We start from the raw sequence: 27,576 nt of genomic DNA, 5'->3' as shown, positions 1-27,576 counted from the left end.
CAGGTTGGTATGAGAAACGGCATAAAAATCTAATACAAAGAAGTATGAATATTGTGCATATCTTTTGTTCTGACCAGAAGAAAAGGACATTGTGAAAGCAAGAAATACTTATGCTGCATGTTGTAGAATAAAGTTTGCTATTAACTACTTTGCCTGATCGTTATAAGAAATGCTCCAACATTAAAATTCCTTCTTCAGCACCATCCTTCTGATATAACTCTGAGCTAATGTTTCTTTCAAGGAGCTGAGTTAACTAGTAAGCTTGTGTATTCACTAGCTTTCCCCACCCTCCTCATTCTCCAGAAGTGCGATTTCCTCCAATAATTTAGTTATTTCAAGAAGAGAATGTACTTAGCCAGAGACTTCTAAAAAAAGGAGTTATATAAATATTTAGCATATTTAGAAACAGCTAATTGCTTCCTACCACACTCAAAAGCTAGGAAAAAAGTTTTAAAACTCTTAAAGTGAGAGAAAAATACTGCATAAGAGTCCTATATAAAAGGTATGTACCCTCAAATTTAAAGCTGAAGTGATCCAGAGAACTTTCCACAAAGTTTCATTTAACTTTTTTCTTTGCGTAGTTCATGTGACCTTTTGCATGTATATATTTTCTTCATATTCCCCTTCCAGTGCTTAAAGCTTTCCAATTGGTTTATAGCAAGCATCAGGTTGCCACATACGAAGATCAACAAGAACTTGGTTTAGCTTTTGCATCCAAAGGTTACGCTCTTCTTTAGTATCAGCAGACAGCCAATTCCTAAAAAGCGAAGAACACGAGTTAGATGCCTTCCCCCACAATTGTTCCGAAAAATCTGATCTATGGAATCCCAAATAGCAGGGGAAAAATGAAATAAAATATTCTAGAATTCTGCAGAGTGCTGCCAAGCTATCTGCCATTTCCACTTCGAGAAATGTCAAGTTCTTTGTTCTCAGAAGAAAGAAATGGGACAGTAAGACAAAACATGATTAAAAGTGATCAAGACAGCTTAAGTATCATCCAGAAATCTTAGGATTTTAACGATCTTTGCATTGGCACACCAGAGTTGTAAGGCTACATCATTAAAACCATCACACAAGGCAAGACATGGCCACCCCCAACACCCTCCCTCCCACAGCCTACACAAACCATGATTTTATCCACTCACTTTGTAACACAGAGTGTGTCTCTGCACTGGCTAACAAGTGTCTCTCTATCATCTTCCCTCTGCGGACGGACAGTTATCAGTTCAAAAGTGTTGGGACGGGCACAGAACTCCCTGTTGGCAGGTTCAATCTGACGATTAGTGCAGTTAGCCAAGTTTATACGGCCCAAAGGATGCTGAAATTGAAGTTAATCATCAGTTAAGAATATTGTTCTGAAGACTAACTCTGAACGTATGGCTCTGACAATCTTTCCATATGAAGTGAATTCCACCCCCCACCCAAATAAATAGAAGTCTATTATTGCTCTTTTCAATGTGAAAAGTAGAATAGGGGAAGCAAGATAACACAGACAATGAAATAGGCCCTGCTCTGTCACATACAATACAGTTAACAAATCCATCCTTACCAGCGCCTTAGACCAGAAAAATACATTCACCCTTTTCTTTTTTCCTTTCAAGAGAAACTTGCTTTTAAACTCAAAAGTTCAGGAGTGATTGGTAATAAAATCCAAGCCAATAGAGCAAGCTCTACTAAAGCCTACGGAAGGCAGGCACTTCAGGAATGTTTGTATCATTCTCATCAAAACCTGTAAATATATGGATTCACCTTCAAACACGCAACTAAGGCACTTAAGTGGAGAGTTCAGGTGCTTTAGCTCCCTCTGTAGTTAGTGGCTAGACCTCTTCAGGGAGCATTTCAGTTTTCAAGGCAGTTATTTCTTCCCACTGACTACAGAGGGAGGCTCAGCTGCATGCCTAAAGTTAGTTACAGACCTTGTCTCCAATTTATCACACCTACAGAATACCTCACCACGGAAACATCACAAGCAGTTCCTGGTTAGGAGAAAAGCTTGCTATTTATTAGGCATGTTCATTATGCTATTCCAGAGACAGTTAATACAACCTAGGTTACAAGAAAAAAGGATAGCTCCATCTCAATGAATATTAAGAAACAGTTCCCATAGATATACATATATACCCAATCTGAAAAGCTTATCTAAAAAACATATCATAATTTAAAGCAATCATTGTCCAACACTGGTATTTCTGAGCTACACGCATCTTTGCATAATAGAACAAACATAGCAGGGGTAAGGAGAGGCAGGCATATAAGGAGAGAGTTTAATATTGCTGTAGATGATAAATAAGAGCACATCTATGTTATTCTTTAAGTATACCTTTCTCAGTTACAGCAACAAGTCTATAACATTTTCAAGAACAGATCAATCTAAGACATATCAAAGCAGTTTTCTTGTGCACAAAAGCAGAACAGGAAGCTTTTTCTTGATCAATTTTTTGCCTTTTTAATTACAGTAGGCAGAGATTTTTCCTGTCTCCTGGCAAGGAAAGAGTACGTTGATATATTTTGGCATTGTCAACTACCAGCATATGGTCTTCCTCTGTTAGCAGGGAAGAAATTAAACTCAGGCAGCTGAATCTGCATAGAAGACCCAAAAGGACCAGAGCTCACCACAGAATTTGGGAAAGAAAGTGTTCTGCCAACAAACAAGCAAATGTTTAATGGCAAATTGCTTAAGTGAGTCAGAAAAAAAGCCTCTTGAAAGCAACTCTTAAAAGCAACTGGAAAGATTTCAGTACACACTGCAGGAACAGGCTAAAGAGAGAAGAAAGTTCACTTTACTGACAGATGAACCTCTGATTTGGTGCATTAGCCAGACAATACCATGAGTTTCTGCAAGAACTATTTAAACCTACCAGTTTCAGCTAGTGTGGGAGCTGCAAGAAAACAATGGTAAACAAGATAGTCTGTAATTACATCTATGCTTTTACAATATAGAAGGATTGTCCAGTCTCATTCTTCACCATATTGAATACTAAAGTCAGTGTTCGGTATAAAGATTAGGCCAGCTGGATGCAACTTGCTGTACAACCCTGATCGATTTCAATTAAGTAATCTCTAGATTAGTCTTGACAAATATAATGGAAAGCCATAAAACTAAGAGGAAAATTGAATATGGATTTTCCTCCAATTTTCTTCTTCCCCACCAGATATGGTCAATTTCTAAGTTTGCCCTGGTTTAGGTCATGTTTATGACAAGTCTCCTCCATTCCCCAAAAAACTTTAAGAGCTTGAATCTCATGCTTTGCATATAGTTACCTGAAACCTAAAGTATTTGCTGTCTTTAAAAGTGATCAGTGAATTGCGTAGCGTACTACAGAACTTTATAGGCTTGATCTTTATAAACAGCATTACCTTTCGTTTTTCATCATCTGGGTACGTCCAGTAAGATATACAGTTTCCAGAAAGTACACACCAGCGCCTATGCCATGCTCCAAATCCACTAACATCTTCAAACATAGTCTTTAAAAAAAAAAAAAAAAAAGGAAAAATATTATCACCTTCAGCTTGGTCTGTACTCAGCTATTTTCCCTACAGAGTGGTTCTGCAAGTACAACCCTTCATCGCAGTAAACTTAAAAGCAGGAAAAGATATACTGGGAGAAACTTCTATTAGTATATTTTCCAGACAGCATAGAAAACGAGCTTACACTATTACTCTTTAAGTTTGCAGCCTTCAGCTCAAAATGCACCTATCCCAGCTACTTTAAATGACTAGATTTTAATACTGACCATAGTAATCATTCCTATCATTTTAATACAACGGAGGGTTATTTATAGAAGATACTTTCTGCAGAGTTCACAAGACATGCACTAGTATAACACAAATTATTATGATTAGGTATATGAGTCATCTTTGACTTACAGGTCAGGATTATGAAGTGTATGTCTGGCTATTCTGCAGGCTACATTCAGGAGTCCAGTCAGTTTAAAAGAAATTAGAAATCAATTTTAATTGTTTGTGTTGGCAGTATATTTTATTAGATGCTGTATTACATCAATTTCAAGGCCCATTTCCTTTGTATTGAAATGGAAAGTTTAGTATCTACCTTCTATCCCTGATCCCTCTTGAACTTGCACAGAGCACTTTCTTCCAATTAAAGTGTTGTGTTTTCCCCTCTTTGTAATTCATACTATATATTTTTTAATGGCACAGGGTGTTTGCAAACCCTCACTCTGAAAAATTTAATATGCACACCATTCTCCAGGTCTCACATATTGTATAGTAAAAGTAAACACATGCTTTATAATCCATGCACAAAAATATGGGATAGCAAACAATCTTGTTAAATGTTTGCATCTAATCAAAGTTGAAGAGACTTCATTACGTAAAAGGAAAGGAGACAGAACTGCTTGAAAAAAAAGTAAAGAAATTTTGCCTTATGAATACACTAGAGTAACAGTAAAGTTTAATGTTTTGCTGAATTATTTTCATAGCACATTTACTGCCATCTGATGGATACAAGCTTAACAGCGCCATCCATTAGGCTCAGGTGCTCTTTATGCAAGTCCAGCTTTAAAGAGAGAACTGCTTAAGATGTTTCACAAGAAGTAGCGTAGCTTCCTTGTTAAGTTAAAGTATGTTCAAACAATGAGGAAAACCTCTTTTGATAGAAATAATTTTTACAAGACCAAAAAGAATCTAAGATGCCTTATAAGAGTTTCTGGCAGGGAAATTAGAATCTCATCTCATGACACACAGACTACAGCAAAAAGGAAGTTAACTCAAGTTCAGAGTAACAGGGAAACTGTTTACAATAAAAACACACCAACGAAAATTTTAGTAAGAGGCAACAGTACTAAAGATAGCTTTAATTTATGCTGCGTTAGAATATAAACTAGGAAAGTGTGGGGACTTAGTTCAGGAAGAAAAATAAATCTTAGTTAAGATTCACTACCACAAATGCATGTGTGAAGTTAAAATAGTGACTATATTTAGTCAGACTTATTTCCAAGGAAGGAATTTGAAGTGAATATCTTACCAAGAACCCTTTTTCCTCCACAGAAGAGTCCACTTGGCATTTTAACTTTAGATAAATATGACCTTCCAAAGGAGACAAAACAGGAACCTGCAAAAAGTAAAACAATTAATAATTTGAATTTGACACCTCTCAACATCTACTCTACCAGCTCAAGCAAGTCACCTGCACCAGAAAGTTAGCTCTGTCTTGTTCTGAGGATCCGTAGCCAGAAAGCAGTGATCAAGCAGGACAGTAATAATCAACAATTCTTTCAAGTTCATTGACAAGCTTTAAGATTTATTAGTTTGCTCAGGATATATGCACAAGCATGCCTCTGTCTAGAATCAACAGGCATGTTGGATGTTGGTTATAAACCAACAAGCAAGGTTATAAAAAACACATGGCAGCAGTCCACATCCTACAAGCTTCTGCCTCAGTTTGACATTAAGCTGCTTAAAAAACAAAGTGGGTTTAAACAGGATTGGTACTTGGATGACATAAGCATTTCTGGTAGATACTGATGTTGTAGTGCCTATTCAGAAAAATATTTGTACAATAAAACAATGCCTGGCAGGAGAGAAAGTAAGAGTAGTTCCTGACTGTCACTCAAGGTGTGTGACAGTCATACATATTCCATCAGGAAGTGTTGCAAACACTCCAACGTGCAATAAAATGCATTTCTGAATGAGGGCCTTAAGGAATTTTATTTTATCAATTCCCCAATTTTGTGTGTTCTGGATTCCTTTCTATTTTGTGTCACACAGGAACACTTACTTGGATTATGAAGAGTTTACTAAGAGTTGTGTGACAGTAAAGTAAAACTGTTGTATAGTAAATTGAACATTTCAGTTATGCAGAGCCTACAACACCATCACTAATTAAAAAAGGTCTCAGAACATCCTCCTGTGCATGTAGTGTATGCATTACATTCTAGTCAACAATATATCCCTTTCAAAATGAAGTAGGGTGAAAGTAGTGAGAAAAAAGCAATATGTTGAATAAACAGCTAAATGAAGAGAAAACTGAAGTCCATGACTAGCCTAGCTTGCTTTCTGGTATGGTCATTCATATATACACCATAAAAATAAGTTGGCTTACTGTCAAGGAAGATAATCTGCAATGAGACTCAAGATAACCCTCAAATTTTGCAAAAAAAGTAATTTTCTTAAGAGAGCTTGAATTACAAGTAGAAGGTGATAGGCATTAAGCTTACACCTTAATTTTGTGAGAAAACATATAAAATCCTTTTTCTTCCGAGATCCACGCAGAGTTAGCTACATAAAGCTATTTTCAGAGATTAAAGAACAATTATTTCTTTTAAGCACATTAATTTACATAATTCCTAAAACCCCAAAAATACATATACCAGGCAAAATATTTCAACTGCGTATTTGTATACAGATAAGAACCTCATTTTGATGGGCTTAGTACTTTTAAAACTTTAGTTCTTTATGATCACTTTTTGCTTAAAGTTTGCTTAAAAGTTGTATTCAAGCAAGGTCTTGACCAAATAAGGAAAAAGATTTAGCTCCTGAGCAATGTTAGTTTTCTTCAACAAGTTGAGTTAAACCAGTATTTAGGCTGCTAGTGGATTTTCTATCAATCTCGGTCAACACAGTTAAAATTGGCTAATTTTAAGTTCCATACAGCTCAACAAGAAACTGGCTTAAATTTCCTGGCTAACAAATTTTCAGAGAGACATTGATATGTTTTGAAGAGAAGCCCTTGTCTAGTCAACTAGGAAGACAAGAGACAAGCTAGTTAAGGAAAAGCCCTAGGGGTCTTAACTGAGTTCTGTCAGCATCCTTAGCATTGTACAATACAAGAAGTCAAATTCTTTGTATTTCTTTTTTAAGGCTCCCAGCATCTTGTTTTAAAAAAAGTGCTTACAAAGACATTAAGTATTCATTAGAATTTTTAAGAACTGCAAGAGAGTAGAGGGCAGACAGATGTAAGCAACATGCATCAGGAAGCAGTTTCCTATTTAGTTATAAACTAAGCAATTGTAGCAACCTTGTCCTGGAACATATAGCTCAATAGTTCTCTTTCCTCCCCTTCAAAATTCATCTATGGAAAAAAGAAACACGCTCAATGCGGTCAGTACAAGGTTAAAAGTTGTTTTTTTGTTTGGTTGGGTTTTGTTTTTTTTTTTGGGGGGGGGGGGGGGGGGGAAGAAGTGTTACATAAGTGAATTTTGATCTGATCTACTCTGAATTTTAGCTGTGCATGACATAACTGGGAAGCATGAAACTCAAAACCCATTGAGTTGGCAGTTTATTTCATATTAGAAATGAGTGGAGCCAAGTTTAAGAGCAGCTGTTCAGTGCAAGCACAGGCCACAGCAAAACTGAAGCTTTGCAGAGGTCATAATTTCACGGAAAAGCTAACTGAAAATGGGAAATTCTTATTCACAACTGTTTAAATCATGCACCTGGAAGAAATTAACCAAATCACATTTTCATGTTTTCTCAAGAATCCTATTTGAACATTGTGTTTATACTATAAGTTTACTCATCCAGCCCAGTGTTCTGTCCTAAAGAGTAAACTAAAAAGGCTCAAATCTACATTGCCAAGTATAAAGTAAAAGCTGTTTTCCATGACACCCAGAGCAATGGGTTTTCAATAACCAAGTCACATGCAAAACGAGATCTGTGTGATCTATGAGATCTGTCTTGGTAAGGGGAATGTTTGTGCTGAAGAAACAGAGCTGCTACACATATAGTAGCAGTACAATTCAACTATATGGTCTGCAGACTGTTTCAGTAAAGGAGTCTGCTTCTATACATATAAGTAAATCTGAAGAGCAAATTTGGATTATTCTGATCTCGTTTTTAATCTTGTGCACAAACAACCATTCTTGTGTCATCTCTTGTCTGAAGCTATAATTGCAATACTACTATCATCACAATAAGCTAATTAGTCTAGAAGAAAATTTCTTCTGACACGGCCATTTGGATAAAGTTGCAATTTAGTACTAGCATAATCTGTTGCAGCTTCAAAATTAATTTGAATTAGCTTAGAATAGCTGCTGGCATAAACACCTATTAAAATAGCATCTAGGTGCAAGATGTTATAAGGTTAGAGTTTACAATGAATGCAAGAATGTATTTTTTTTTTTTAATAACCTTTAATGGTAAGAGCCAATAAACATTGTTTAGACAGGGAACTAAGGTATAAAACTTGATAATGGCTCTCAAAAAATAAAGATAGTTTGTTTCTACAGATTTAATTGGGATGAGAGAAGAAACTTGTACTCCTAAAGAAACTTATACTCCTAACTATATTCACCTGGGAGTAACTTCATTATTAAACATACTAAATATACTTAGATACTTAATAATACAGTATTTAATATTTGATAGTAAAAGCAACAAGCAACATGAAGACTATGTACCTGCATACATTAATTTTGTCAGTAACAGCAATCAGTAACCAAACACATTCACTGTCTTTGCACAGATATACCATACGTTGGGCAACAGAGAAGAGCCAACACCTGTCATAACAAAGTTTTTTTCTGTTGCATCTCAAAAAGACAGTTCAGTCATCTGAAGTTAATATAAGTAAAACCTGTGTATGTTTATATAGATACATACACGCACACAAACATCTATGTAATGATTTCATTTCTAGAGCAGTAATTTTGCCTGGAAACAGTAAACTCAGGCTCATTCATTTCATTTCATTCTAATAGTATGTGATTATCTTTAGATTAGTAAACAGTAATTCCATTACCTTTTCCAATGCAAATTTGGCATTTCCTACAGAAGACAATGATAGCTTGTGGGATCCAACAAGGATGAAATTAGTAGTGCGTACTGCATTAGGGCCACCTGGACTGGCCATGGCTGTGGAGAAAAGTTCAAGGCAAGTTGTAATACAACATGCAACTGAGATGCTGCAGTGTGTAAGTGGCCACGTATGTACTACTGTATAAATGCCCTATTCAGTACTCCAGAAGCACTCTTTGCAGTACAGCCCAGCAGCACATTCAGACAGGATCTTTATATACCCCATTGCTCAACAGCAGACCTTTTTTGTTGTTGTTAAAAAGCTTTGAAACATTTGCAAAGGATAAGATAATTCACTTTAAGAGATGTGATGGGGACAGAGCACACTCTAGGGCATACCACAAAGCACACATACTGTGCAACAGGGACTCGAGAAGAGGTCAAGAGATTTGGAAGTCAACACACTGCAGTCTTCCAGAACTCGCATGCTTGCATTTCTGTACCAATAGAAACAAGCCACATGGCTTAGACACAGGGATCAGACTAGTTGCAGCAGCATTGTAGACATCTCAGTTAGCTCATGAGCTCCTTATTGCTACGATTTTGTACTAAAGCTAGCTCAAGTATGTCAAACTTAAAGTAGGCAAATGTATAACCCATTTTTAAGTGGTCAGAGAAACTCATAGATGCTATTCTCCTTCTTCCCAAGTGTCAGAAAAACATGTTAAAAACACTACATAAAAATACTTGATAATCTGTTCATATTTTCAAGAATCTCCAAGTTTTCTCTATATTACTTTGTTGATATGAGGCTCTAGTTTACATCTTAAAATTCATCTGATTCCATCACTTCAGGAACAGAATTTAAACTACAGTATCTGGTATCAGATGCATGATTTTGGTTTTGCAAAGAAGTTCCAAGAATAGTAACTTAGATATAATATTTAGCAATTGTAACTTGCAAACTGGCCTAATTCTGCATTCGTTAAATATAATTATCATGGTACAAGTATCATTTATTAATACACCACTTTTGATAGTAATGTTATTATTTATCTTGATATAACATGCTTAGATTCTGCTTACCTGGAGTAAGAAGGGTGCTTTTCTAGAAAGAGAGAAAAACAAAAGCTTAGAGGGAAAATAGTTTGAGAATTCTACAGAACACTAAGATACATTGAGAGAAACTAGATTTGAAGTAATTGAAAAAAATTAAATCCAGATAAACATGCACTAACTGCATATTTCCAGCATCATCTATTCAGAGCTATTACCTATTTCTTGAGCTGATGCTGAAGACTTTGGCAGAAAGCTGCACAGTTTAGGTTCAAGTAAGGGACACAAGAAGCCTGTTATAGGCACAATCTTATTAAGTATGGGAATACAGCCTTTGGAAGTAGTTGTATTTAGAGCCTGTTACAGTATTACATTCATACTTACCGAGGTAATAGATGTTAATAATCTCTTTGGAGTGATAACCTGCAAAAAAAAAAAAAAACACAATGAATGCATTTGGATTTCATGCTACTTACGTTGTCCATTACATTAACATGAAAATTAGACTTTAAGGCTTATCATCTAAATCAATTTTGAACACATACTAGCTGTTTTTATAAGTCTTGTTTTTTGAACCCAAAGTGACTGTAGTGACTTTCCGTGGAAAAAAATTCTATGCATCAAAGATGTACTGCAGAAAAGTTTATACTAGTCTATCGCATACTTAACATGTATCTGAGAAAACAATGTTGGTAGACCTTTTTCTTTTTTGCAGCATGGCTTCAAAGTTACATTTGCTTATTAAAGATAGATATTAACAAGTACAGAGATGTTCAGTGTGCTACTGCTGTATGTTATCTATACTTCCAGGTGAAAGTCCCCAAGTCTGAAATGAGACTGTATATTAAAAATGAACTAGAATTATGTATGCATCTATTCTTGAACCTGAAAGACAAATACAATAATATTGTCAAAAAGCAGCTACAGTATGCCATCAGCCCCACATTAGCTACTTACCTTGAGTGCCACAAAAACATTCAGTATTAAGTGAAGATTTCTGTGAACTAAGACACAGGATAGAAAAACCCCAGACTTCAAACTGGTTTTATTGGGGGATAGGTGGAAGCACATTTTCACTGCAATATGGAAGTAAAAATTTAAGGAATGTACTGTTCTCAGAGACAGGATTTTAAGCATTAATCCCATTTTCTTTGGAGGATGCTCAAGTTCCTCATTTTTACAGTGAGACATCTTAACAAGGAGGAAATGGGACCTAAAACTGTCAAAGCACTATGTGCCCAACTGTTGGAATGGCAAGCAGAAAGTCACCTCTAGTGAGGTGCTGGCTTGTTTTGGGTCACAAAGCCTTAATGAAGCTTTTTAATGAAGCACGAGCAGTTGAAGTGTGTGTGCTACGAAGGCTGAAGCATTTACTTCCAATGCACTATTAAAACATTTGCTTTAGAAATAAGCACCTATTGCTTTTACTTAACGCTGGAAAGAAAAAAAAACATTGTAGTTGATCAATAGAACTTTTAAGACAAATCAAACTACAGGGTAGGGCATACTGACTTATGGAATTTAAGTAAAATGGAGAATAAGGGTAAATCGTTATCAAGGGCAACCACACTTATTAAATAAAAAGTCTGCAAAGCACAGCATTTTGCAGAATTAATAAGACTGTCTCCCCAAATGGATTTCAGATTCAAAATGCTGAAGGTCCAATCCACTGATAGCTGCAGGACTCTTTAACCCATCTGTTATTGCAGATGTTACATAAAAGAACGAGAAGAGTGAAAGCAACAGATTGTCTAAAACTATTAGTCAGTTTATCCCTGAAAACTGCAGTCATCTTAGTGTACCTTCTGTTGAAATACAACATAGTGATTTTCATGTTCCATTTACCTTAGATTTATTTGCCTTTTTCCTTTTATCTATGCTTACAACTTCTTTTCTCTGCACCTGTAAGGCAAGAAGGTATTAAGAAAGCATGACATATCATTCTCCCTTATGTATCCTCTTGACAGAGACTGATACATACCAAACTGTAAACTTCTAGATTTATTTCAAAGTCATTTGACACATCATGCCTAAAAGGGAGAAGTGGAAAACAAGTTAAACCGCAGACTGCAACAAAGAAGGCTTTTTTGTTATTAAGTGTTACTCATTGCTTCTTCCCTCCTCCTGTTCCCTAAAACTCTGCAAGGAGTAACTAGGAATATCTAGGTTCTACTCAGAGAAGCTTAGTTTGACTATTAGTCAGCGCTATCACTCTTACTAGTAAGCCCTTGTTTGTTCATTCCTACAGGTCAATAGGGATGTCTGAAATCCTTTCACTTCTGCAATACTACTCCCCAGTGCAAGCAGCATTGCTATTCCTAAAACCCCAAGGTTTACTACCTCAAGATGCTTTCTAGAACTCCAAGAACAAAAGTGAAGGAGGGATAAGGGGTAAAAAGAATACATTTACCATTTCTCAAAATGCACTCCTTCAGTCCACTGCTGGCCCACGTTTCCACAGAGAAAAACTGCTTTCTAAATGAGTGTACTGGACTTTAAAAGTGAAGTGGTTTTTTGTTGTTGTCTTTTTTTTTTTTTTAAACAAACCAGCCATTTGAATTTACATCCTTTTAGCTAACATTTGAGAATTGAAGCTTTAGTTTTAACAATACTATTTTTGAGACACCAAAACCAAATAACTATATAAAGTGTTAGTTGCTGCAGAAGAAACACTATCTCAGAGAGCAATTTATTCATCATTAGAGGTTCTAGGGGCTAACAATCATAGAAAAAGCAATAGACAAATTAGCTGATGAATGGTGGAATAAATCTAGATTACTCATTTCAAGAGTACATTCTAGCTATTTCTTAAGTCTAGAAACACTCATACCACAAGGCCTCACCCTATTTGTTTGGGGAATAAAGCATTCTTATATAAAAATGTTATTGAAAATATTTATATATGCTCCATCAGAGATGGAAGTGGCTCCAGAAGTGTCTTTACACTTATACTTACATAGTAAACGTTGTAGTAAAAGTAAGAGCATCTCCAGTCAGGGAGCTGGTGGTGCTTGCTAATGGAGTTGCAACTATATTTTCTGCTCCAGATCTCAGTATTATCACATAGTAGTAGTTTGCTGCTTCTGTAAATATATTTCAGATTTAGATGGTTTTGTTAGCAAAAGTTGTCCAAGTATCCAAAGAAATCTAGAGTACCACACTGCCATTAAACATGCCTCTGTTTCATTCGTATTCAAAATTTGTATTTAGTTGAGATTCACTTAAAAAAATAATTCTGAAAATGAGTTATTTTTCCTAATGTGTCCACTACTGAAGTCATCTTCACAGAATTCACAAGTGCATTATGGCCTGGTGCATCTCAGGCCAGACCTATACTACCCAGTACATAAGAGGAAGATCTTTCAGTCAGACTGAGAAATTAATCTTAGTTCATTATTCCCTAGGCCTACCAGCTTAACCACACATCAGCTTTTACTTTTTTTGCCCATTCGCATAATTTTCAGTCCTGTGAATGAGCTTGTTGTCAAGGCAATCAATTTCCCTAACTTTTCACATAAGGAAAAAGACTACAAGAGCATATCTCAGTAGTGTCAGATGACTTGAAGGTTTGGTGTTTGTGCACCAAGTTGATGCATTGAATAATGTCATGTTAAAAACAAAACAGCTTGGTTGGTCTGTTACGTAGAACAAGTCAGCTTTCAGAACAAGTGGTCTGCAGTCCAGTAAGCATCAGTTTGTAAGCTTTATATCTGACATTCTCTTTGGAGATAATGATTCATAGAGTTTGTTCTGGTGCACAGTATATAGCAAATGCTGCACTTCCAGAATACAATTTTGATGACAAGTAATTCTTAGTTGTTTGTTTAGGCAATTCAGTTGCAAGAATTACTGAAAATAAACTTCTGTTTGTTTTCCATTGAAGAGATTTTTCTATAAACACAGATAAATTCTCTCATACAACAAAAACTATACCGGTGTCAGAAGGTTAAATGGGAATACCAGACATAATCTATGTTTTTTGTAATATAAAATATATTTTTACTATCTTCAAATATATATTTGATAGCATAATTAAAAAGAAAGCAAGAAATGCTACATACGAATTCATAAGAAGTTCTGGAACAAGTATTAAATAAGAAATGTCCAATGACTTTTGCTCTCAAATTTTAGTGAAGTAAGAAGTACGACCCTGTTAGAACCCAGCTACAATCAAGTTTCACAACATCATTACAAAAAAAGCACTCATTGCAGCCGTGCAGATTCTTTAAACAATCACTTGACAAAGAAGCTTACTAAGGTCCAGAGACTATCCTGGAACAAAGATATTCTTCTCAGAAGAGTGGTCAAGCATTGGAACAGGTTGCCCAGGGAGGTGGTGGAGTCACCGTCCCTGGGAGTGTTCAAGGAAAGGTTGGACATGGTGCTGAGGCACATGGTTTAGTTGGTGACAGTGGTAGTAGGATGATGGCTGGACCAGGTGATCTTGGAAGTCTTTTCCAACCCTAATGATTTTATGATTCCCAGATACTATTCCAAAACAAAAGAAAAAATACCCACCTTAATGACTTAAATATAGCAGATAATAGATAACTGATATTTATAAATTAGAGTATTTTGGGGTGTTAACAGGACAAGAAAATATTTAGTCACTGTTTCAGAGCACCTCAGAAGTCAGAATTTACATAATGATATTTAGTACTAGACTTGCATCCATGGAAAAATCCCAAGGCAGTAAGAAACGCCTGAAACAAAAGTTTTACTTCCTTCCCAACAAGTTAGAAAAATAAGTTTCCGTGGTTCTTTAAGACTGGGCTGGTGAAAGTCACTCTAATGTCTTTTGAGCATCACAAGCCAGAAGATGATGACACTAAGGAGACCAGGGTGAAAAAAAAATATATATTGCAAACTTAGCCAAAAACAGACTGATTAAGTGTACTTGCTAAGTTTTCCATTGCACCCAGAGTTCTGAGGAGCACCAACACATAGGACAAGAAAAAAAAGCAAACAAGAAGAATAAAGCAAATCTATGTAGGAAAATTGGGGAAACACTGGAGAGAAGGTGTGTAACTTTCAGTTGCTACTCTTACCTGGTTTTTGAACTGTGCCACAAACAAAGTCTGCTTTTAGAGGTAGACGCATCTCTGAAATAGAAACAGATCCCCTGGATGGAGTAAACTCAGAAGATGTGGAAGCAGCTTTATTCCTTTTAAGAAGAGGTCCCTCACTCTTCAGTTTATTTAATTCTTCCAACAAAGCAGTTCTCTTCTCAGCTGTGTAGAGAAATTCATGAATTGTAGTTGTAAGATGGTAAGTAGTACTGAACATAAACTTTTTTTTTTAAACCACAGGTATGCAAAATGCAACATAAATGTTAATCACCTTTCAAAGAAGTAGGAATATTTGGGACAAGAAAGATCAGAAGTATTTCCCTGCCTACTGTAAAAATTGAGACAATAGATATTTTCACCTCTTTTTCCACATTAAGAGCTATAGATAGGCAAGTAACATCATAAATGGATTTTTTAGACTACAGTTCTTCTGAGAAGAACTAAAAAAATCTGACTTGCATCTGAAAACCTACTTGCAAAGAGAAGTAGTCTCTCTGCTTCCGCTTCCTCTTGAGACCCTTTTCCATGTTCTTCATCAAAACAGCAATTCAGAGCTTGGCTGGCTTGATAAATCACTGTCTGCTGCATGTTAATCTCATTATTAAGCTCCTATAGTAAAACATGGATTGAAATAATTAGAAAGAAACAGCTTTACAGTTATGTCAAAAAAATGAAGCTGAATGCCTTGAGACTTACATTTTGGCTATGCTTCAGAAAAGTTACAGAAGTTAACCACAAGAAACCTTGCAGCTTACAGTTTTACTTCTGCAAACAAATAATTCCAGCTCAACTTTATTCTACCCCAGAGGTAATTTAAATATGGTGGTGAGTATGTGTGTTATATCCAGGATAGTTTTCCGTTTGACCACTGGCGGCAGCAGCTAAACAGAAAATCAGCAGCATACACGATGAGGCACCAGTGAAGATCAGAACATTGCCTACTGAAAGAACGTGGCTGTGAATCCTGCCTGAATCAGAGACGACAAAACATAATTCCCCATCCTCTTTTCAAAACAATGTCTTGTTTTCTTCAGACAAGTACTTTATAGCGTGATCCTATTAAAGGATGCATTAGCTCATCAAGTTATGTTGTATGATCCCATGCTATTAAGCCTTTATGCACAACAACCTAATTTAACATACTACTTGAAACAGCAAGTGTTCTGGCCATTTGAAGGTTGAATTAGGTTAAGAAATATTACATCAGCAGAAAGATTTTAAAAACATTAGATACCTGCATCTTCTTTTTGATATTGATTTGATCAGATGGCCCATTCTTTTTTGTTTCTAGTTTGGAAGCAACATCTTCTTTGCGAACAATGACTTGCTTTATTGAAGGACGATCAACTTCTTTAAGTCTTTGAGATCTATATGCATCAACACTTTTAAAACAAGGAACAGTGTTAAATGCATTTTGCACACTTGCCAAGCATTTTTATACATACACACTTTTATTTATGCACCTACATACATACATCAGTCAGTATTTTCCATTGTGATTAAACAGTTTAAAAAGAAAAGTACTTAACTCATTTTAAATTTAAGCAACAGGTCACAGAGGTGACCTTTGGTAAAGGCTGAGAACTTTAAGAAGCTTCTTTTGTAGTTTAAGCAGTTTAAATCTTCCACTAGAAGAGTTAAAAAATGCCATGCGGCATCTTAACTCATGTACTTACAGAATCTTTTCTATTTTATTACCTATACAGGAGGTTGCGATCTTCTGACGTAGAGCTAATGCTGTCTCCAGATTCTGCCCTGGGGACTTTAGTCCTTTGGAACTTATCAGACTTCAGACTTACATCACTGACACTGCTATCTCCACCGGTTGACTTAGAAGGAGAAACAAAGGCCTAGGGAGATGAAAAAGTTATATTACAAATATCTGTTCATGTTAATCATGACATATTTCCTCCTACCTTTATAAGTTTTATGATTACATATATGCAGTACTTTTAGAGGAAGCAGAATATTATTTAAGCAGATAGTTTACAAATATTTCCTAGGATGAAGGGGGCACTGTTTTTGTTTTTTAAAGATGCTAATAGATGAACTTCCAGCACTTTTCACCATTAGCTCTCAAACTAGTCCAGTTAAATAATTAAGATCTTTGCTAGTAACTGCTTCATTGAATGCATGCATACAAGTCCAGTGTGAGTAATAGATCTATATATTAAAGCTTGATTTAGCAAAAGCTAAATCACTTGTTTAGCATAGCAGGTGCTATTTTATTTCCAGAGGAAAAAAAAAACACTTCAGAAGTTTTAACTTATTATGCTGTCACTAGCAAAGCATCATTTGACTTTAGTATTTGCCCAGGTATCACAATACACTAAAACATAACCATTCACAAGCAAGCATCACATCTCTTGAAAACAAAGAAGCCCTTCCCCACCTCCCAAGAGCTCTCACCTCTGGACCAACAGATTCCACTAGAGGAGTTAACAGAGACATTGATGAAATATTTAGTGACTCTTCCTGCTCATCCTCATCACTTTCACCTTCTAGGTTCATGCTCATTTCTTTCTTCAGCTTTTCTATATCTGGACCATCCTCTTGAAGAATTTCAAAGATTTCACTTATCACTTTTGAGCTATTCATTTCATCATCCACACTCATTTCACCTTCACATACATCATCTGAAAAGGGATGTTTAAAGAAATATTAGTAGCATCAAGACAGTATTTCTGTTTATATAAGACTAAAGAGTTGACAGAACAAACCAACCATTTTCACTTTTCAAGCAAGATCAATTTAAAAGCACTATAGTCAGGCAAGTAGAATCCTAAATTTTACTTCCATCCTCATTTTACTTACTATTAGCCCTTAAGCTGCATAATTCCCCAATGGGGGTACAGAGAAGCAAAACAGAGATGCTCTTGTTAGACAAGTTTCAACATTTCAACTCAAGCAAATCTGAAACTGCAGTCTCCCATAGTACACTAGTTATTGATGTCCTTTCCCAGATGTTTACCATCAGTTTTGGTATTTATTGAAGACAAAAATTATGACAGATTTACATAAAACAAGTCAGGAAACCAATTACAAAGCATATACATGTGTCAGCAAATGTAGAGAATTCATTATTCAGACCTGAAAGACATTAACACTGGTGGACAAGTGAGAACAGATAGCTAAGCACATTAATATGCATCTAATCAATACAAACCATTCCGTTTCTCAGCAAGTTGTTCAAGTTGAGAGACAGATACCGCTTTTACAGGGCTCTTTGGCTGAGTTGTCTCCACAGGACTGGAATTATCAGTCTCTTCACATTTAGGAGCATCTGAGAAGTTCAAAGAAGTCAGTAAAGATTGTCTAGCCTTTTGTTTTACGTATTTAAAGTACTGAGATTTGGAAGATTCTTAATGTAGCTGACAACTTACAAAAACACTGCTAAGTCAAGTTACATTGCTGTCAAAACGAGTACCAGAATACACATCCTCCACAACCAGCGCAGCTAAACTTCTGTATCATCAGAAAATTGATAGCATGAGAAAAATGCTGAAGCCATAGCAGAGTGCAACCACTCCAGCAAAATGGAATTACAACAAAAAACTCCACACGCAAGCCCAACCTAAAAGCAGCATATTATCCTGCATTTATAGACACGTGTTTGAGAGCCTGTTTGCCCATAAAGTGTATAAGCAGCATTTAAAGTTCACTGTTTTCGAAGAACTCAGGGCTCTCACTCAACATCAGATGGGATGTCATAAGCTTCTCAATTTTTTTTTTTTATATCTCCTACTAAAATAATTAATGTCATAACAGGATACTGACAAGGGAAGAGTTTGTGTAAGTTCAGATACTCAGGTACAGTGTAAATGAAGTCTGTAACTGGCCCTTCTCACGCACTAAACTCAGCATACATGAAGATGTGAAACATCAGTAAACCTACTGAGAAAAAGGCAAAGGCAGTCTGCCTTGCCAACCCTTCAAGCAGTACAGGGGTACAGAATGCCATTGTATGAGAAGATTTTTATGAGGAGACTTAGGCAAATCAGCAACCAAATAAGGTCATACTGAGGTCCAGTTCCAGACATCGGTACTACTACTCTCTTTATCCACGTATGAATGCTAAGGGCAATGCTTCAGTCCAGTATTAACCACAGATAGACAGTGACAGTTCTCACCTGAAGATTCTACACTGGGAAACTTTGGTGGCCTGTCATCTGCTGGTATGTCTTCAGCTGATCCAGAAGCAGTGGCATGGGAACGAGGAGAACGTTTTGGACTAGCTTGAGATGGGCTATCCTGCAAAAAAACAAGAATATAGTATGTTCAGGTGCCAGTGTTCAAAGTGACTAACAAATACTGCCCGAGACAAACACGTTGTAGTACCTGCTAGAATAAAAAAAAAAAAAAAAAAAAGGTTACCTATCCAATATCAAGAAAGACCCTAAATAAGAAAGTCAGATGAAGTAGTAAATACGAAATTGAGTGGTTGTGTGAAGAGCTTCTAGGATGGTCTTTTTTGGGGTGGGGAAGACATAATATTTATATATTAAAAATAAGCGCACATTTCTTACATAAGATTATAAGTAGTAGCACACTAGCCATCAAAAATAACTATTCAGCTCAAGTCAGTATCACTTGTCTCTAACTGATTCTATTAGAGGAAAAAATCCAGTGCTTCATTTATTATCATACAGTGTACTTGAGGAGCAGTCTTGTGTAGCCTGGGTACTTATAAAGCTTAGATTTTCATCTTATCTACATTTGTGCCTCTACCTCCATGTTCAGAACACGTAAAAGCAATTCACACATCTTCTGATGCATGCAGCTAGCACATTACCATTTTAGCTTCTGGAAGTTTTCTCTTCGAACTTTCACTTCTCTCTGCGCCCCATAGATTGCCCCTGTCAAACCGGCCACGAATACATGCAAGTTCTCGTTCACGTTCCTAAGCAGATAAAAGGGGATAGGTGAAAAGTTGACAGGTTTAAGACATTGAGACAGTTCATATTCCTCAGGCAGGTGGAATCTTCCTCAAGCTTAAGTACAAGCTATGAAGGTAGCAAGTCATACCTGCTTAAGCTGAAGCGCTAAACTGGCAGTAGAGGAATTTTCATTTTGTTTGAGAAGCCTTTCCTGGATTGTCCGTGTATTTGGAGTGACAATGGGTGTTCTGTACCCTGGTGTATTCGTAGCAGGACTGCGTGCACTATGCTCTTGACAGCGTTCTCCAAAGCGTTCCAGGAAGGGCTTAATTCCTGATCCCCCTGCAGGAACAGTTATCTTGCTTAAAAGAAACTCAAACGGAAGTCACAACAGTTTTATATCCCACTGAAGGTTCTCAATGAAACAATTAAGATACAATACTAAGAGCTCTAAAGGAGACATTTTCTAAAAGCCAAACTTGAAGTGCCAGTCACTACTATAAGAGAACACTGAAGTTATTAAAGCAGCAAATCAGAGCAAATAGATGTCCTTCTCTTTCTAAGTTCCACATCCAATACACCAGTTTATTACTCCAATTGGTCTGTTTTTTCCAGTATTTCCCCTAAACCAACTTCATTTACATCTTTCATCTGAACAAGCATCCTACAACATAAGGGGGATACATTGTTTGAAATCCACTTCATTTTATCGAGCTTATCTTTCATAGTCTGCATATCTAGAGACACGCACTTGCTCTACTAGCCCTTATTTCAAGGAGTTCAGGCTGCCAGTCTACATTTCTAACCCAGCAAGCAGTTGAATGTAAAACGAGGGAAGGTCACTTGTTCTAACACCAGTGCTGTCACTGAAAGGAAAGATACTATACAAAATTAGAGTATCTACATGGCCATCAAGAAGGGAAGTATTTACTTTTGATTTCTTCTAACATACACATGCTCTCTTTTATTTCTTATCTACAGGATACTTGTTATAACCAACAATTGCAAATAAGTTTTAAATAGTCTGAATTAATGTTAGTGGTATATATTTTTACATAAAGAAGAGTTGGATTGTTTTTGCTTTCAAGAGTTATTAAAAATACATCAAAAAATACCCTTGCAAAATATGGAAGCTGTACAACTTCTAATTATCATAGACTCCTTCAGTACTTTCCTGGAGTTATATCAGATAGCGTACATTTCGTGCTCTGTTACCATAAGTTAACTAGCATGTAGTTTTTCCAACACAGGTGGTTTGAACAAGGATTCATTGCAGCTGAAAGACAGCTTACCTGGTGTTGTGGGTTTATCCTTAGGTTCGAGTTGCACATGTGTTCCTTTGACTGGCTCTTCTTTGGACTGAACTGGTTGAGACAAAGTTGATTTTACTGGTTGCGTAAGTTTTTCAGTTTTCTGAGGGCTGCAGGGTTTCTCTATTAGTGGCCGTTGTACTTCAGATTCCTTAGGAGTGAGAACAGTGATGCTCGAGGATTGTGTTATAAAATTATTTGAATCCTTAACCAGAAAAATAGAAGGAGTAACATTAAAGTGTGACTGTACAATCATTCTCTGAGGATGAAAATGAAAGAAAACATTCTGCACAGCACACTATGTTTTATATTCCATCACAAATAGAAAGAACTGACAAACAATGTTGTACAATGTTTAAAGCATCTTGATCCAGTGTTTCAAATTGTTCCAGTATTTGATTCCATTATTTTTTTTGCCAGCTAGGTCAGGTAGTTTCTCATGTTTCCCTAAACAGGATAAGGCATTATTATTGCCATTTCATAAAAGGAAGAATAAGCATTTGGCACTATTAATTTCAGCAGGCTGTCTGAATTTCTATACAGCATTAATATTTAGAGTTTCAGACAGTTAACTATACGAAGTTATAGTGAAACCCCCAAAGGTTATTTGTTACTTTAAGAAACCCCTTCTGATAATCAAAAGGGCAGCAATTGATTACTTTGATACCAAAATTTACAAGGCTCATACACTCAGTTTCAGTCTCAAAAAAAAGCAAGTCTAAGCTGCTTCAGGTCTGCTGTTAAGAAAAGAACATGGGATTGCAATACAGGAAAAGCTGTAAATTAGCTAAGACTGCTCATGCTAAACATTTAAGTTTGTTAGCAACATTCAGATTAAACAGGTATGAGTTAACACTTGTCCCCCCAGTACCCAAATCAATTATTAATCAGCAATTAATCAGACACTCACCGCTATCTTTGAGCTTGCTGGTTTATTAATAGAAGCCTCAACAAGCCTTTGAGAACAGGATGCAGCTTCCTGCTTTACACTGCTACTATTGATTCTAGCAGATGCTCCACTTGTAGTGGACAATTTGGATAAACAAGTAGTGCCAGGCTGTTCTTGTGCATTGTTTTGCTTTGCAGATGGATGACTTAGGTCATCTTCCCAGGAGCCAATTGTAGCAGCAAGGTTAGCTAAACGGCCCCTTCTCCCAATAGGAGTATTGCTCCCCAGAGCATTAGGTGTCTGCTTCGGTGGAGAAACAGGCAGGTCTTTTGACTGGAGGGGGGACAGAGAAGTGCATTCAGAGGGATCTGGAAAAGAACACACATTTTCCTAATAAATTATATTGATAAATTATTTGCATTTAATATATTATTTGCATTTCGCTCTTTGTTGAGTTTATTAACAGTTAAATGCTGTTGAAAGCACTGAGACTAATCAAGTCAAAGTTCATTGCAAAGCCAACACTTTCAACCAAGTAGTTTACTAGTATTACACCACTGTTGTGATGAGCTTCATGCTAGTAGCAAAATGTCTAAAATTCAGCTGTAGTCAGCTTCGTTATTTTAGGCCTTTTCCAGTTCTGCCTACTAGAATTCTGTATGAAAACACCAACATTCTCACGCACACAAAAAATTGTCTACTACCACACTTTATTATCTATACAAACACTGAAAGACACCAGTACTAGAAACATACCCTCACTATCCCAGCAGCGTCGCTGTTCTGCCAGTTTCTGCATACGTGTTTTGACTGAAAGGGCTGCAGGAGTTTCTGACTTGGTGTTTGTTTGTCCTTTCTCAAGAGGCTGAGCCAATGAAGCTCTGTTAGATGCAGTTACGTGCGACTCTGAAGTCATCCCAGGAGAATGATGGCTTGTGGAATTTGAAGGAACAGGCTGTACATTCTCTATACTGGAAGCCTGAGTCTCTGTATTGCTTGAGCAGAGCCTCTTAGATGGTGATGGTTTTGTATTAGGTTTCGCTGTATAGGTGGGAGTATTCAAGCAAATTAGCATTCAAATAATCAAAACATTCTCAGACTGTACAAAACTGCAATGCAAACAAAGTTAAGATGAATAATCTAATAGGCCTTTCAAAATCTGGCATGATCTTTGGCATTATATGATTTTTTTAAATAGCTTACTAATTATTTAGAGCAGCAGCTTTCAGGTTAAGTAAACATTAGCCATATTCCCTCAGGTAACTGCATTCATTGCTGTTTACTTTACAATAACCACTGAAGGGTTTTCACTTGCCATCAAAACAAAATAAAAATGAGACTAGCATCAAGAGACATCCTACAAAAAACTTCATAAAATTACCTTCTTCACCAGGAAAAGATGCCTGGTTACCAGTTTCTAGTAGAGGCTCTCTGACTCTCTTGGTCTGCACTGTAGGTCTTGCTCCCATGTTGGGCCGCCCAGCCATTTTCTTCTGCAGGTTCTCTCGCCTTGCTCGGGTTCGTTCAAGCAGTTTCTGAGTCAGTAAATCATGTTACTATACACTCCAGTGTTTTTACTGGTAACAGTTCAAACTAAAAATATTTCAGTTTTTACTGTCATAAGCATATACCAAGATCCACAATACTAGAAATGTATAATAGTTACACTAAGACAGATATGGCTCTCAGCTGCTGATAACTGATCCACTGTACTGCAATGTGACAGAAACATTTAAAGTTTGATTTCCTGATTAGCTATCCCTACCTCCTCCTGAAGAGGGAACAAAACAAACGTTTTCTACACTGTCATCGATACGGTTTTTCTGACTTCCTCCCATTCCTCACTGCAATAAGCCCTGATCTCCACACTTCTGTGTCACCATTGCAACACACACAGCTTCTCCCATTCTCAGGAAGTTAGATAAGAGTTAGCTCACACTGCAGCAAATTCCAAGCTACCTTCTTCCTATCTGGTCAGCCAGTTCATGTTTGTAGGCTATCTGAAGGGTTTCAGCCTACCAGATACCAGGCTCCAACACTTCCTTCATTGATTTGGGTCTTATCACCTAGCCACACAATTTCACAAAAACTGATGAAAGTTTGAGACATCTACTGTTAAATTAAGAACAGATGCAGCTACCCAACAGATTCCAAGTTCCAGTTATTAAATCAATGAGTGTCTCTCATTAACTTGGTTTTCAAAGAAAATCAAGCTAGAGAGACAAGCAATGGCAAAAAATGGAGAAAAGAGGCTTTTATAGACCCTGAAGTAATCAGAAACATTAGATAGTAATTCCATTTTTTCACTGAACCACCATATGATAGTATCGAATGGTCAAGTCTGAATAGTTGTCTTCAACATGTTGCTGAAGATACGCTCAAGCATTTCTTGAACACTGACCTGATGGGCACTAACCCTCTAACAACAAAAAGGAAAAAAAAAGAAAAAAGATTAAAGTGGTTCTGAATAGTCCATAAGAAAAATAACAGGTTGTTAAAATACAGGAAAAAAGTGGCTATTACGCCATCTAAATCAAAGGTGAACTTCTTTTTGAGAAATAGTTAATGTCATAGCTGTCTCTCTAAATGTACAGGAGATTTATCACAATCTGTTTTGTGCAGGAAAATTTGCAACAAGGTGTCAATTAAACTTTAAGAAGTTCTTTCATTCCCTACCTTTTGGAACTTGGCATAGTATAATCATATTCCATATGAAATAACTGTTTCTATGAATGTTCTTCTACACTAGTAGAGAGTAATTCCTTATAGCACCCAAGTTTGAAATAATATTTTTTTTATACTGCATTTATAAATCAAGGTAATCTAAATAATGCTTAGTTACTACTTTGATCTAGGTTTCAAGGCACTCTGAGACAAGAAACTGTGTGGTCAAACCAATTGCCTTTAAAGGGAAGCATATAAACTGCACTTTTTTTGGTGGCACATAAATTATTGTACGGACTGTGCCAGCCATTATCTACCCTGTCACATAGCAATTAAATACACATTTCGCATTTTTTAGCGTCTAAGGCTGAAGTCTTACACAATGTTTCATTGTAGGGCTACAAAGGACAAACAGAACATCAATCTCAACAGTTTTCTGAGAAAGCCTCTTCCCTAGCTTCCAAAGAAAGTGGGGGGAAAATTTTTAATAAAACCAGAAACACAAAGTGCCAGGAGTGCCTTCACTACAAGTTGCATGCAGTTGTGTCCAGTTTTCTTCCTCCAACCCTCAAAAGGCTGAGCTACAAAGCATTCAAATGATACACACAAATAAAACATAGGCTGTACAGATTAACAGTGCTTCTTGCACAAATTTGAGTACATCTTCCAAAACAATGTTTCTACAGTTCTATTCACATGCAGTTGCATTCCTTTCCTGGGGTAGTTGAGTGAATTGGAGTTTCAGTTGCTACAAGGCGGATGTCATTTCACAGGAATGCATGCCTCTCTTGTTGATCTCCAAATCTCATTGGCTTTTTCCACCTCAAGTTTTCCGTGCAACTGCCATAATTCAAACTCTGCTATTACACACGATGAGTAAGCCAGTTACCAGAACTTAAGACTTACTTTTCAAGTTCATCATAAAGGCATTTACTATCAGTATATTCTCTGTGTGTTCTGATGACAGCCAACAACTCAAGAGTAGGACATACCTATTTCTTTATATCTAGGAATTTGAAAGCTATAATGTCATACTTAGAGGATTCACAGCGTGCATTGCAAAAGCACCTTCTAAAAATGAGAAAACATCTTCCCACTTTAAATGCTGACAGTCTTGCCTTTGAAGAAAAAAAAAAAAAACAAAAACAAAAAACAATATGTATGTGTTAAGGTACATCTAAGAACTGTACTTAGCAGTCTTAGAGAAGACAGAGGCCCCCGTGTGACTACAAGAGTGCGCTGCAACTACCCTGGCTTTGCAAGCAAAATGAAGCAAAGGGAGCAAGTTTATCCACGGCACTGAAGGAACAGCTACTCTCAGACTTCACATATGCAAATCTTTTCTCAAGCAACTGCATCATTTTTTTCTCTTTAGTTATCCAGCACACTAGGATTTGTTCTACCAAACTAAGACCTTTGTACAAGAAAATGAATTATATGATCAACTACCAACTGAAAGTCACAAATGATGTACTTATTGTGATTCTAAAAAACCATCTACCATCTCCTCAGCATTCCATATGAACAGTTTAGCTGACACCTTGCTTCTAAGATTAATCAAAAGAAACGTTACTTTAGAAATTGTCTGGTTCAAAAGCATTGCACTGTATTTTGCAGAAAGATTTAAGCTTGAAGTGATTGAGACTAACAAATTGTTTTTTTTGTTTGTTTTTTAACTGTAAGGTCAAGTGACTGAAAACTGAATTAACAGCATGCTTATTTTGGTCAGTTAAGAGTTGAATTACACTGCTTTACATAAGCACCACTTACAATGCCTCACCAGCTCACTGCAAACAGAAGAATAAAGTTATGTGCATACAAAAATTAGTAGTTAAGCTAAGAAAGGCCATATTTAAAAAAAAAAATCTGGACATAGATACTTTATAGTAGGTGGCAATAAAGTTTCCTTTGCAGAAAACCTTTTTGAGGAATGTTAACAAACTTGGATTTAAATATGTTAATATTGGTCAGATTTTTAAATAACAGGAGTGTCCTCCACAGCACAGATGTTCTTGACAAGACAACATCTTAGGCATTTGGCAATACTAGCAAACATTTGAATGAAGTTTACACTAAGGAGTGGCCTCTGTGTTGGTCCTAGCTTTTCAAAGCCAGTTATCTACACAAAGGGCGTGCCGAGGTTGGAATATTTCCCAGCATGCAAAACCATTTCAAACCTGACTCAGTATTCTGGACTTGCCGTTTTATTTAAGACTAGCCTCATCATGTCACTCGCTTCCTATTAAGGAAGCAGTCTGTAGATGTTTACGCTTGGCAAACCTTACAAGGAGGTGGCACAAACCTGCCTTGGCAGGACAGATCAACACCTTACCTCGAGTTTCTTTAAGTCAAATCTGTACAGTCCACCTTTACAGGCACCTAATTTACTACAGGCATGGCAATCTGATGTGTAGATGGCTTTCAAGGGGAGGAAAGACTATTTCACCAACATAATTGACCTTTTTTTTTTTTCCAATAATTCAGTTTTAAAAATTAATTTAGCTTTTGGTTAAATAGTCTGTGGACTCGTGGCCAATCGTTTTCCCTACGACATTTATTTGAGTTGTTAGAAGTCCGCTCTCTGGCTTCCCATCTGCCTGACATACGACCAGAGCAAAGCGCAGCATCCTCACCAAGCCCCCAGCCCTCACATAGACTCAGGGCATCCAACCCCAGCCACCCCATAACACAAGCACACACCCCAAACGCACCATATTATTATGATAACTACGAGTTTTTTTTTTTGTCATTTTTTAAAAAACGAGGAAGCTCGCCTGCAAACTGAAGTTCCCCATCTCGAGAGGCAGCGGAGCCAGAGAGGACGGCTTTCTAACGAGCCGCCGGCTGCTTTGGGAAGGCCAAGAGAAAGGCGGCCGCCCAAAGGCCCGGCAGTACCGGCAGCCACCCCCCGCCGTCCCCGGGCGCACCTCGGTGAAGGGGTCCATCGCCGACACCTCAACCTGCCTCAGCCCGCCCCAACCGCTCCGCCGTTTGAATTTCAGCGCCCGTTCCGCCTG

The 27,576-nt window shown here is 36.9% G+C and overlaps 1 protein-coding gene across 1 annotated transcript; it reads right to left on the bottom strand.

Moving 5' to 3' along the window:
• ANLN (anillin, actin binding protein) lies at positions 1-27,576 on the bottom strand. Its single transcript, XM_084509655.1, has 24 exons — positions 27,487-27,576; positions 23,277-23,430; positions 22,652-22,936; positions 21,917-22,263; positions 20,989-21,211; positions 19,845-20,038; positions 19,612-19,719; positions 18,950-19,070; positions 17,986-18,102; positions 17,229-17,455; positions 16,518-16,669; positions 16,054-16,201; positions 15,293-15,428; positions 14,799-14,981; positions 12,707-12,833; positions 11,732-11,780; positions 11,596-11,652; positions 10,135-10,173; positions 9,781-9,802; positions 8,699-8,811; positions 4,985-5,071; positions 3,358-3,465; positions 1,146-1,318; positions 1-757 (listed from the first exon to the last, which is right to left on the bottom strand). Exons 1-24 carry the CDS (start codon positions 27,502-27,504, stop codon positions 634-636), a joined length of 3,312 nt encoding a protein of 1,103 aa, XP_084365781.1. The 5' UTR covers positions 27,505-27,576; the 3' UTR covers positions 1-633.

Source organism: Aythya ferina, assembly GCF_964211825.1.
Source record: "Aythya ferina genome assembly, chromosome: 2".
Classification (NCBI taxonomy): Eukaryota; Metazoa; Chordata; class Aves; order Anseriformes; family Anatidae; genus Aythya; species Aythya ferina.
This window is presented reverse-complemented; position numbering and strand designations above follow the sequence as displayed.